The following is a 12,418-nucleotide window of genomic DNA, read 5'->3' as shown; positions in this document are numbered from 1 at the left end:
ATTGGCAGCGTTTGCTTGAAGAGCAAGTTTCTTGATTTCTCGCAATTTCTCTGCACCTCTTTTGCGTTTTCTCTCCATCTCAGAAGATACTAACAGATAATGTTATATACATCCTACAGAGCCAAAGGGAGGAGGTGTTTCATGACATGTTTGGGCCAGTCCTGTGTCAATAAAGAAAATAACCAATGGGACGTAGACCAGCATGTTTCAAGGGCCGGTGGTTAGGAAACAAAATCTTGCGTTGACTTTTTTGCCAAATGCATTACACAGGCAGGACCAACACGAAAGCGGTTGGTGTTTATCAATGCGATTGGACCAGCCCTGTGTCAAGCGGGCCGCTGATCTCCTGGTGTTATCGGCTGGTCAGATATAAATAATTTAAAAAGGTGTTGGGACTGTTGGCCCAAATAGCACGTCGGCCCACCAGGAAAATGTTCAGTATGCCAGATGGTCTCTGTTTGGGTACTGTCAGAATTAACCCACAACATTTCCAGCTGGGCAAATGTTTCTGACACAGAAGATCTCCTGCGGTGCACTACATGTGTATAAGGACTACTCCTGAACATCTCCAGACCTGATCTGTTGATTGTCTGGAGTTTATATGTAATAACGCAGGCTCGGGCAGACATGGCCTAAGGGATGGGGAGGCAAGCTTGGATGAGGGCTGAACTGCCATTGAGCTAAACCCCAAAATACCCCCTTGGGCAGAGAGGATGGCTGCCCACTTCTCCAGGTGTGTGTGCTTGTATGTTCACTGCCCCTAGTGCATGTGTAAGTGTGCTCACTGCCACAGATAAGTTAAATGTAAAGGTTAAATTTCACTTTATGTTTGTAAAATCATCATAAATCCTGTCACTTGTATATAACAGTTTACGTGTACTTTAATAAAGCTGCATTGGTTAGGATAAGGCTGGGAGACTGGAGAGTGGAAGGAGAGCCATTCTACACCTAGCATCAGACTGGTTAATGTGGGAAGGGAGGCCAATTATTATTTTTGTTTTGGACTCGCAGCTCTAGAGGCCTAAGGCAACAATGGGGATTTAACCCAGTGATAGAATCAGCTCTTAGACAGTTGCGCCACTCGGAAACCCCCAAATGAATCCGCTAATTAAGAAGATTTTTCCTGAGTTGAAGTGGCTGTGTTATTGCAGGGAAATCAATACAATAAAGTGCAGGACAGGTCCGGGGTTTGGGAACCACTTATTTAGCTCTTTTGTTTGTTCCTAATTTAGCAGAAAGATAGCAACACGCACATTAAATATCACTGTTGTAATTCATCATGGCCAGGCATAAACTTCCTTTTCCTCTAAAGAGTGTCTAGACACGATTCATCACCTGAGCTGGGAAACAATGAGCAGATGATTAATTTCAGCAGGGCTTTTCAGCCGTCAGCTCGCTGGGTCGGCAGGGCTGTGGGCGCACTGTTTAGAGGAAGAGACGTAGCTCATGCTCTGGCTTTAAGATAAACAAGTGGGAGCCAGGCCTCGTCTCCAGCTCACCTAGAACCCTGGCGTGCCGCAGTTGTTTTGCCTGTGATGAATGAGCCTGTGCAGAATGACTCGCAGCTCCTCAGTCGGCTTTTAATTGCAGAACTCTCTGGCTCTGTTTCTCTCTCTCGCTTTCTCCCTCTCTGCTGATCCTTCTTGTTCCTCTCCTCCTAACCCCCTCTTCTATAGCTGCCATGCCATGGGGAATAGCAGTGTGGAGAGGAAATCAAAAGCTCTCTTCTGCCTGCTTCTTCTCTCTTCCAAATAAACTAGAGCTACCTGAATCCATCACAGAAAGAACATTTTTGCTGTAGTTCAACGGGTTTTTTTTTTTAAATATAACCGCATTTGCTGTGCATGAAACACACTGTGTAAAAGAAAAGTCAGGATGCCACAGAAAGCAGAAGCAGCAAACAAGACTTGTTTTCCTGCATCGTACTACAGCCCTTTATGTTTTCTGTTGCTTTTTCTCACTCTATTCTCTCTCGCTCACTTTATCTCTCTCTCTCTCTCTCACTCTCTCTCTCTCTCTGTCTCTCTCTCTTTCTGTCTTTTGCTTTCTGCTTTCAAGCTGCTGCTCTCTCTCTGACCACCTGCCTCAAATGCTGATTTGCAATTAGCATCTCAACAGGGCTATACTTGCGAGGTCAAAAGAAAAATGTGCAACTGTACACCCTGTTTCTCTCTCTCTCTCTCTCTCTCTCTCTCTCTCTCTCTCTCTCTCTCTCTCTTTATCTCTCTCACTCACTCACACACTCAAAGCATAAAAACACATAGGAACACATTAACCTCAATGCTTGATCCTACATGTGAAAGGGCAATTGTCCTGCTTTTCCTTCATCCACTAAAATGAAGGAAGGCTGGACACCGTAACATAACACAAGATATGTTTATGGTATAACATGTATGTGGCATAGTTCTACTACAGTAATCCTGTTTTAAGGTCAGAGAGTAAGCATAAAGACTTTATTTTGGAGGATGTCCATACTTTTAAACACTGTCTGTGAATATAAATATTGAATATATATATATATATATATATATATATATATATATATATATATATATATATATATATATAGACATATTCCCTGTGTAATCAGCACATGACAGAAGACTGAAGCCAATATTGATGAATGGGATACTGATGTTGACAAGAATGGCTTTCTCAGGGCTGTCTGAAAATAAGCTGTCCTTGTCAGCATCAATATCTTGTCCTTAATGAATCATCTGGAGAATAATTTTGGCCTGAGGATTCTTATTTGACACTCAATTTTTCTGGGACTGCAGCATGTATTATCATGCAAATAGCCTTGGTGATTGCTAAAAGGTCCTGCATGTTATCACGGGATGGATTTTTAACACATCTGAGAGAGTGGCCAAATCCCTGTATGAATTAATAAATGATGTGCCATGTCCTTTGCTCATTCAGGAGCATTTTTGGTCTCTGATATTCCTTTTCAAAACCAATCCTCAAGTCACGTATACTAATTTACTGCACGTCACAATAAGAGCCTAGCATGAGCATGAAACCAGCTTCCTGTGTTTCTCAGTTTCTATTCTTAGCATCACTCCTCCTGTCATCTCCAAAGCTCAGGGCCATTATTAGCCTTCTGTTTGGTCATTATGATAAAGGCCGCTGGCGGGCAGTGTGTGGGGCAGGCAGCTGTGGTATGGCAGGGTGTAATGTGGGCTGTTGTTGTGGCTGTTTTCGCTGGTGAGGTCATGCTGTGTTCAGCTGCCCCGAACAGGTAAATGGTGCAAAGAGCAGATGTATCATACTCTCTCCTGCTAACATTCCACCATTTTGTGGCCTCCATTTAATGGTCCAGCCCAGAATCCTTTGGGATCCAGGCTGCTGACTGCACATCACATCAGGCTCTATTTCCATCGTTCCATCATCCAGAGACTCAATCTCAAACTGGAAGAGACATTTGAAGTAACTCTAGGAAGGGTATTGTAAGTTCTGGTTTGAGAAGAGTGAAAGATACATACCATGGGATTTCATTCTAACAAGACATTCATGTCATTTTGACAGTTTGTCAGTCAGACGCTTCCAGTCAGCACTGAGAGAGATGGAGAGAGAGAGAGCTGATTGTTATTTCAGGGCTGTGTTTAAGCAGTTTGGAAGCAAAAATTGTTTTTTAACAGGGTGCAAATGGAGCCTGTACATATTGCACTTTTAATTAACATGTCATCCCTCAGGGATGTTCCAAATGCAGAGTAGTGGCCTACTATTACATTTTCCAGCATCACTTCCTGAAAATGTGCCTCATGTCTCTCACTCTGTGTTTAGCTTTATTTAAACTCTTTGGAGGAAGATATTTTCTGAAACATTTTATGTTTGCCTTGAGAACTACTGGAATAACTTGGAGTCAGTTTTCTGTAAATAAATTAAGTCTAGTCTTGTGTTAACATAATTGTTTGTATAATAAACTGTCAGAAGTCCAGACAAGTTTGTTTTAAATGGAAAGTGTAAGAACATCCTACTCATAAGTTAATTGTTTTATGGTTGTGGTACTAAATTGCCTGTATACAGTAAACATGTGTGACAGATATCTTTGATGTTAGTTTCATTGTGTTTACACAATTCTGGAGATGTTGTTGATAATGAAACAGTAATGCTAGGTATATTATGGGTCCCGAACTACCGTCTGAAGTCAATACTCTTAATAGGGATTGATACAGTAAATTCCTTCTACGGGAAATATTTTACCCAATTTAGGGCATTGCTGTGAAGATTTGAAGATATTCATCTACAATAGTGTAAGTGAGGTCAGGAGCTTATATTAAATGGTTAGTTCTAGATCACAAACCATAGCAGCATTCTGGTGGCCTTTATAACACTCTAACCCACACTTGGCATTCAACTGGGTGACCTTGCCTGCGCACAAAGGCATTTAAAAAAATCCTTTAAGTCTCTGTGTAAACTTATTTTAAATGTAAATAAGATGAACAATTATTTATCTATAGAAACAGCAGGTCATAATCTATTCTAGTGTTCATATAACAGTGTGATTTGGAATGAAGGGCTTCAGGATTAATGTATAACACTTGTGTTGTTGAAAATATCTGCACCAGAATTCAGCCACACAGTGAAATATTCCTTCAAACACAGTCCTTGAGTGCACTCTCAGACTGAGGACTTCTGGATGACAGTTTCCAGACTGGGCTTAGTTGGTGTTTGGAGACTGGATGTTCTGGTTTGCTCCTGGGCTTAGTCCTGTGTGTTGTTGATGAAGGCTTTAGTGTTTGGAGCTATCGGTGTGTGGTGTGTGTGTGTGTGTTGGACACACGCTGTGTGTTTATAAGGCTGGGTGTGGGTTGAATGGAGTGGGTTTCTAATTGAGTGGCACTGTTTGCTGCGACGCCTGCTGATTGAAGGATGCACATGAGTGGAATTCTTGATTTTGGGTGCGGAGCTGGGTCAGTCTGGCTGATTGGTTAGTGTGTGTGAGAGAGATAAAGAGGGAGAGTGATGCAGAAGAAGCATTAAGCGATAGCTCAATGAAAAATCAAATTTGTTTTCCCCATTTCCCAAATGTGGTCTATCAGCCAAGATGGGATTGGTGCCTGAAGATTGCATCTATAGTTTTGAACTCAAGCTACAATGAAGTAATGAATGCTTACATTTCACCATTTGGGCTGATGCAAACGACATCTCTAAATCATCACACACTTGCCTCAAACTGCATTGTTTTGGGGTGATTTTCAGGCAAGATAACTGACGTTATATCCTTGGACTAATGATAGTTTTGTTGTCAGATTGACTTTCTTGTTGCTTTTATGCTTTTTTTTTTCATTATTTCTCTCCAATTTATTTATTGATAGTTCCACCTGGGAGTGTAAAAATTGCAGGCAGTTCTATTGAATCCATTGCATCTTTTCTAATATTTGCTAACACAATGCCAATGGACAGATTAACACTTTTGGAGGAGAACATAAACCAGACTACTAACACACTGAATGGGGTAGAGTAAACCATGTGACCTAGGAAGTAGATCAAGGAAGTTTGTGCTCTCTAGGACTCCTGACATCTGACAACTCAAGCCCCCTTTTGGACAGTGTTGAGAAGCTCTGACTTTTGTCACTGGCTAATTTTTCATTCATATGTTCGTTTCCTCCTACAGTCTAAACACACAATAGTTGATGGAATGGCTACTCAAAGTGTGTCCATAGGTGTGAGCGTGTGAGTGAATGTGTGAGTGTGTGTCACCCTGCGATTGACTCTGTTCCTGCCTTGGGTTATGCAGTTGTATGAACAACATGGCTGAAAAAGATATTTAGATCAATAAGAAATTATTTGTTTATTGATTTAACATTTCATTAAACAGCAATTTGCTTGTAACTGGAAATTTTAACTCCATATTGGCATTGCTCATTAAATAAAACAACAATATAATAATATAATATAATAATATAATATAATCCATACACCAAAATTGGCATTGCTAATGTTATCTATCTGTGGACTTTGAGGAGGACCACAGAGGTTAGGGCAGTAATTTGCGACAGGACAGTATCAAACTACACTATTGTACCTTGTACTTTGTGATGTAACTCGAAGTGATTGACTGATTTTGTCCTGCAGGCTGGATCGCTATCCTGGGGGCTCTGTGGTTGCTGATCCTGGCTGATATTCAGGACTTTGAGATCATCCTCCACAGAGTGGAGTGGGCCACACTGCTCTTTTTTGCTGCTCTGTTTGTGCTCATGGAGGTAATGGCAATGTCATGATCACAGAAACACACACACAAAAACACACACAAGTGTTTGGGATGCCTTGGTTTCATTTGCAACAGGAATTTTGTTGCTTTTTTGTCACTGTTACACAGGAACAAATGTGACATGTTCCTCAAAGTGTCTTGCCTAAAAGTATGTATTCTAAAAGTACATCTTGACAGTCTACCCATCCCAAAGGTGGTGCAATCACTTATTAGTACGACATGATTTGAAATAATGTGTACATATCATGACATGATTACTCAGTACTCTCATAAAGATTCATTGATTAAAAAATGTTTTTACTGCCTTTAATACACTCAGTCTTTAATGTGGTATGTGCATGGTTCCATTATTGGAATATATAGACCAGTTATTGCTCATTTGTATCAAAATATGAACCTTTGCTTTGTGTACACTCATAGATTTAGCATATTGTTCTCTAAAGTTTCTGTGTGTACAGCCTGATCACTTGGCCCTTCTCTCTGGGACCTGGTGACACTGTACTGATTATGCTGTATGTGTACAATGGCAATATTCAGAGGATCTTAATATATTTCTGCATACCCGTAAGACAGAGGGAAAGAAGAGCCAGTGAAAGTGAGGGAGTCAGCAGTAGAAGTGCTTGCAAGGCTGTTTGCTCTGGGTGTTTTTAATCCTTTGTTTTGCGAGGAGGACAGGACGGCTGAGGGAAACTCCACCCTGGGGCCCGGCAGGGAGCTTAACACAGCTCCAAGATAAACTATTTACTTTCCACATAAGAGCTAACACACACAAACACACCGTCATGATTGTGTTCCCTAATGCACAGTGCCTGGAGCTGACGCATTTCAAAAAGCAGACACTTGAGAAGCGTTTAGTGAATGGAAATTTGGGGCAGTGCAGTTAAATGCTACTTTAAAGTCCCCTTTTGTGTTGTCTGTTCTTTTTTCCACAGAGACTAATACATTGATCCTGTTTTTTTTAATTTTTTTATTTGTGTTTTCAAGGCTTTGGCCCAGTTGCAGCTCATTGACTACATTGGAGAGCAGACAGCATTGTTAATAAAAGTGAGTCTACTGCCTGAAAACCTGGATTACACTCATAACCAAACGTTATCTCTAAGAACTGGTAACAGTGCTCCTAAATTTACACTAAGGTAATTTTAAGGTTAATCGAATCCATTTAAGGTTAATGAAACCATTTCTGTCAATTTATGATGAAAAACATCTCAGGAGTATCCTTACGAGGAGCCTCCTCAGACACTATTCTTAAAGGACTGAAGACCACACGCATGTTCTGGCACCTTATTGTTGCACTTAAACTGTTAGAGTACACTGCAAACATCAGAGACCACCACTCTGTAACTAAATATTATTTTCAGTATTTTATGTGCACAGCCAGTTTCAACATTTAGTCAATGGCCAAATACAACTTAGTGCCATAATGTTACCATATAATTACCAACAGTTACCAGTTGCAACCAAAATCATTCCACATTTGTTGCATTTTCTTCTTCTTGGGATCCAAGTAATCCAAACACATTGTCGAAGATCTCTTTATAAATACCTCCTAAATATCAATATCTTGTTATTAATTGCTATTTTAACAGGAAATTGATAACTAAAGGGAGGTCTCTGGTTTTTGCACATTACTTATATCTGTCTTGGATATTTAGATCTATCTTTAGATCAGAATGCTTTTATATCATAGAAAAAGGCAGTGTCTGGGTAAGTGGATTTTAAGCAAGAGATTTGCCTGTGCTGTAAAACTGAAGAATATACATTTAAGTATAAACAAAACAGCATTTAATTTCTAATTGTCATTATCCTGAAAATGGCGTACTGGCCTAATACTGAATTGCATATTTCTGAGGAGCACCAGTTTGAGTGGTACCAAATTAATTATTAATTCCAAACATATTAAGGGAAGCTGGAGTGTGTCTTGCTGAGACTGTAGTTATTCTCTGTCTTTATGCTTGATTACTAGCCTTAGGATCTGAGGGTCATATTACAGTTGTAGAGATTTAACTGAGCCTCTGCTGCGGCTGGTAGGAGATCACACTCTGATGGAGCCGTCAGCTTGCGTTTGGTATGGGAGCCTTTTACACTCAAAGTAATTACTCATGACAGGTGCTGCAGAGGAGTGTGTGCACACACACACGCGCATACACACATAAACACACACACATACAAGTGTCCAGAGAGTGAGAGATGAACTATGTGAAAAACAAAAGGGAGCAAATCAAGTGTTATAATCTGCATTTTTTCAGCCAGCAAAAAATGTATTCTTGTTAGAGCTAGCCCAAAAAGTATTTTACAGTACATCAAAACTTTGTTTTGTTTTTTTGTTAGCCATCATTTAAATTATTAATCAAAATATTCTCCTTGAGAATATGTAATATATATAGGTATATATTCTACATAGTAGTTATCGTATAGCAGTAAGTTCAAAACATAAATAATTACAAATCTTTAAAAAAAAATGAGCATAGATGTTGTGTTCATGCTTAATAGGTATCACATATATAGATAAGCTATATTTTTATTAGTGTTTATAGCTTTCAGTCACTGTTGATATTCCCACAGTCAAATGTAGTCCCTGTTGTATATTTGCATTTGGCTACTTTGTTTTGTATATCCATTATTTTAGATTTTAATAATATTACACAATATGCCTTCACTTGGCATCTGATTCTGAGATTCAGACACTAAGAGATTAATGACAGACATACTCAGTAGTGTCCTAAATGGAAACAGGGATTAATTTCAGTTACATCCAGTCATTGAATAAACCCTGAACTCTTAAAAGGAATCTACAAGAATGTTTTGTGATACTAAATGGTTAATAAAATCAGTGCTTGCATTCTGATTTCTAAATAACAATACAAAATGAACAAATAGATACCAACAAATCAAGTGAATGACTCTTGTTCTAAAACTAGAAACAATGAGAGTGTGTAGGATAAGACAGTGGCACAGGGCTTAGTGAAAGATTTTGATAATTTTGCTGTGGAGCAACAGACTGTGAATGCAATGATAATGAATGCAGTGTGTGTGTGTGTGTGATGAACACACAGCCTGCTAGACCTCCCACCTCACTGCTGGCGTCCTCAGGCCAGTGAGGGTTGAGGGTGGCACGCTCAGTGAAATGTGTGAGTATGTGTTTGCCCATAGCCGAGTGCTTGGTAGTAACATGTTTGTGTTGTTATCTGCTCTGCCAGGCTGTGCCAGAGGCAGAGCGTCTGGCCATCGCCATCATCCTGGTCATGTGGGTCTCTGCACTGGCTTCTTCCCTCATAGACAACATCCCCTTCACTGCCACCATGGTAAAATTCTCCAACACACATGGGTTTTTATGACTTGTCAGGATAGTGGGTCATACTAACAGGTCGATTTATTGTGTTGTTGATTGAATGAAAATAACGATATGTTTCTCTATAGGTAACAAACATAAATATTTTTCTTAACGATAAATCAACCAAAGAAGCACTTTAGCCATGTGCCCAAATTATGCATGTAACTGTATGTCCCACTGAATTTGTAAACAAATTTTCCAGAGTGAACAAAAACATTGTTTTAGATTATTATTTTTTTTTTGATTATGTGTTATTCAGTGTGGTGATACAATCAATCAAACCATCAAATACTGATGGCTTCACTGAACATGTTGTCACTGGTGGTAATGACACCTACCCACATGTACCAAGTGTACCACATGTCTCTCTGAATGACCAAAACCAGCATTAAAAACAAAAGCACTTGGATAATGACCGAAGTCTGAATCATCTACTGTGGCCTAGTGCTGAGAGTCATTAAAAAGCACTGTGTTTTTCATTTCATCCCATCCACCATTAAACAGTACTCTCTTTGATGTTCACTAGTGTAATAAGGAGAAGAAAGTTCTCAGCAGGCAGTGTGTAATTATTTCCGTTTGGTCAGATGAATGCTGCAAGCTGTGTGTGGTACCTGTGTAAAGAGGTTGGGCTGTGGGTGATTATGTGGAGAACTGGACAGAGAGGCTGGTCCATGAGTCTGAATTGACAGAGGGAGTGAATTTTCCATGCTGTGGCTGAAATGGTTAGTGGCGGGGTGCAGAATGCTGCCAGTGACCATTGTATGGCCAAACAATCAACATCACACAGTCCACTGTAGCTGCTCCAACTAAATAACAAGTACATTAAACACCATTAGGTTTACTGTAAATAATGATAGTACATTAAATATACAATATAGCTCAGTACAGTTTTTAAATTGCAAAATGTTCATAACCTAAATTCTTTTTATTTACTTTAAAACAAACCAGAGAATGGTAGATTTCAGTTTACCTTAAAACTGATCTTTGGGTATCTAAGTTATTTTTCTATAATGGTCAAGGAATTGAGTCTGTTTTCCTCAGATTAGTCCTCAATGAGTAAGCCTCCTCTCTTTCTTTTCTATTAGGGGTCCAAATAAGCGTTTAAAGCGTTGTTTGTGTAACATATAATTGTAATCGAAAATTCAACATACTGCCTGTTGCATAGTATTAAAAATGTATTTTGTTTTTTCAACAAATATAAATTAAAAATGAATAATTTTGAAAATGCCCTCCAAAAAAATGCAAACACCCTCCAAAACATGTACATTGATTTCTTCTGTTCATGTGTATGTGTAATTATAGTTTAGACAGGTTAATTATGGAAATATCCATGATAGAGCTTGTAAATGCAACATATAAGTACTTACTCTACTTATTTAAATAAAATATAAATTGTGATATTTAAGTTACTATAAAATGACAAAAAATTTAGAGTATGTTTGAATTTTGAATTACAATAATGTGTTACACAAAATGCTATAAGACTTATTTGTAAACCTAATATTATTGGACCTTTCATTTCAGGCTCTCTTAGGTATTCCCTCTTTCATTCTCGGAGTCTGTCTCCTGTCTAATGGGAGAAGAGTAAACATGGACCACAATGCTGTTGGATATTTAGAGCACGGCTGTGGCGTTAATGGATCACATTGATTTTGTAGACTCTTATCAATCTCAAAAATAATAACCTCTCTCTCTCTCTCTCTCTCTCTCTCTCTCTCTCTCTCTCTCTCTCTCCCCCTCTCTGTCTCTCTGTCTCTGTTTGGTGGTCCGCTTCAATGGTCTGACACAACAGAGCGTGTGTTTGGATTAAATATGTGAAATCTAGTTAGATTCACAATCGGTGTGTGTACAGTAGTGCGGGTGAAATTGCTTCCTGTTGTGTGACAACACGTAATAAATGCGAGAGTATAATTTCATCCCATTTTCCATAGTGGTAGCTCTGAGGTTATTAAGGCGCAAAAAGCCTCAGGAGCAAAACTATAGCAGGGCATTCTATTACTAATTGTATGATTCTCTGTGAATAACTGCAGCGTGTTGCAGACAAAACATAGTGTTGACATTGATTTACATCAGTCAAACAAAAACTTAAGATAAAATAGACCCCTGTAGTGCAGCTATTTATATTTGTTTAAGTCTGCTCTTATCCATTTATAACATGATTTCTCAGTGATGTTATCTTTTATTTATTGATGTATCAAAGCTAAAACTTTGATAGGACATTCTGTTTTCATATTTCCCCTATCCAATTATTGTATTTCCATGCTTTTCCAAAATGGTTACTTTACAAGTTCTTCAATGATAAAGGCAGTGGTTCTATTTACAACCAGGAGTTTTTGGTATAGAACCATATGAATGGAATCTTTACTCAGATTGCTGGAGGATGTTTTTAGGTAGCAAAAAAAGGATTCTATTGTAAAAAAAACTAGATATTGTAACAGTCTTGGGGCTGTATTTTCAAAAATGTGCTTTATAGAACCATATATGTGACATGTTCTATGTCAATCATAAGAGCAATTCACACTAGATAACACTAGTTAACAAAGTATCATTTCACCATGACAATGGTTCTATACAGCACTAATGGTTCTAAAGAGAACCCTTAAAGAACGCTCCTTTGTAGAGTGTGGAGTCAAGACTCCTAGGTGTATGGAGCCAAACATATTTTCCCAGTAAAGGAACTGACACAGGTGCAGTGATAACTCAGCAATATTTACTTAATATTTATCTTTTCTTTTTTTTTTGGGAGAATATAATGACATAAATGGATAGTAAACTCTTTTAGTATGTATTCTGCTCTAATTGCATGTGTATTAATTAGCTCAGAAATTCTGCAGTGCCTTCAGTATTAAAGACAGTACCACTCTTTCTATTTC

The 12,418-nt window shown here is 38.7% G+C and overlaps 1 protein-coding gene across 1 annotated transcript in view; it reads left to right on the top strand.

The window, feature by feature from the left end:
- Positions 1 to 12,418, top strand: part of oca2 (oculocutaneous albinism II) — a 115,767-nt gene that overhangs the window by 69,949 nt on the left and 33,400 nt on the right. The window contains exons 18-20 of the mRNA XM_066666312.1: positions 6,079 to 6,206; positions 7,199 to 7,258; positions 9,412 to 9,516. Coding sequence (XP_066522409.1) covers positions 6,079 to 6,206; positions 7,199 to 7,258; positions 9,412 to 9,516 — 293 coding nt within the window. The remainder of the gene's footprint in view (positions 1 to 6,078; positions 6,207 to 7,198; positions 7,259 to 9,411; positions 9,517 to 12,418) is intronic.

Source organism: Hoplias malabaricus, chromosome 3, assembly GCF_029633855.1.
Source record: "Hoplias malabaricus isolate fHopMal1 chromosome 3, fHopMal1.hap1, whole genome shotgun sequence".
Classification (NCBI taxonomy): domain Eukaryota; kingdom Metazoa; phylum Chordata; class Actinopteri; order Characiformes; family Erythrinidae; genus Hoplias; species Hoplias malabaricus.
This window is presented reverse-complemented; position numbering and strand designations above follow the sequence as displayed.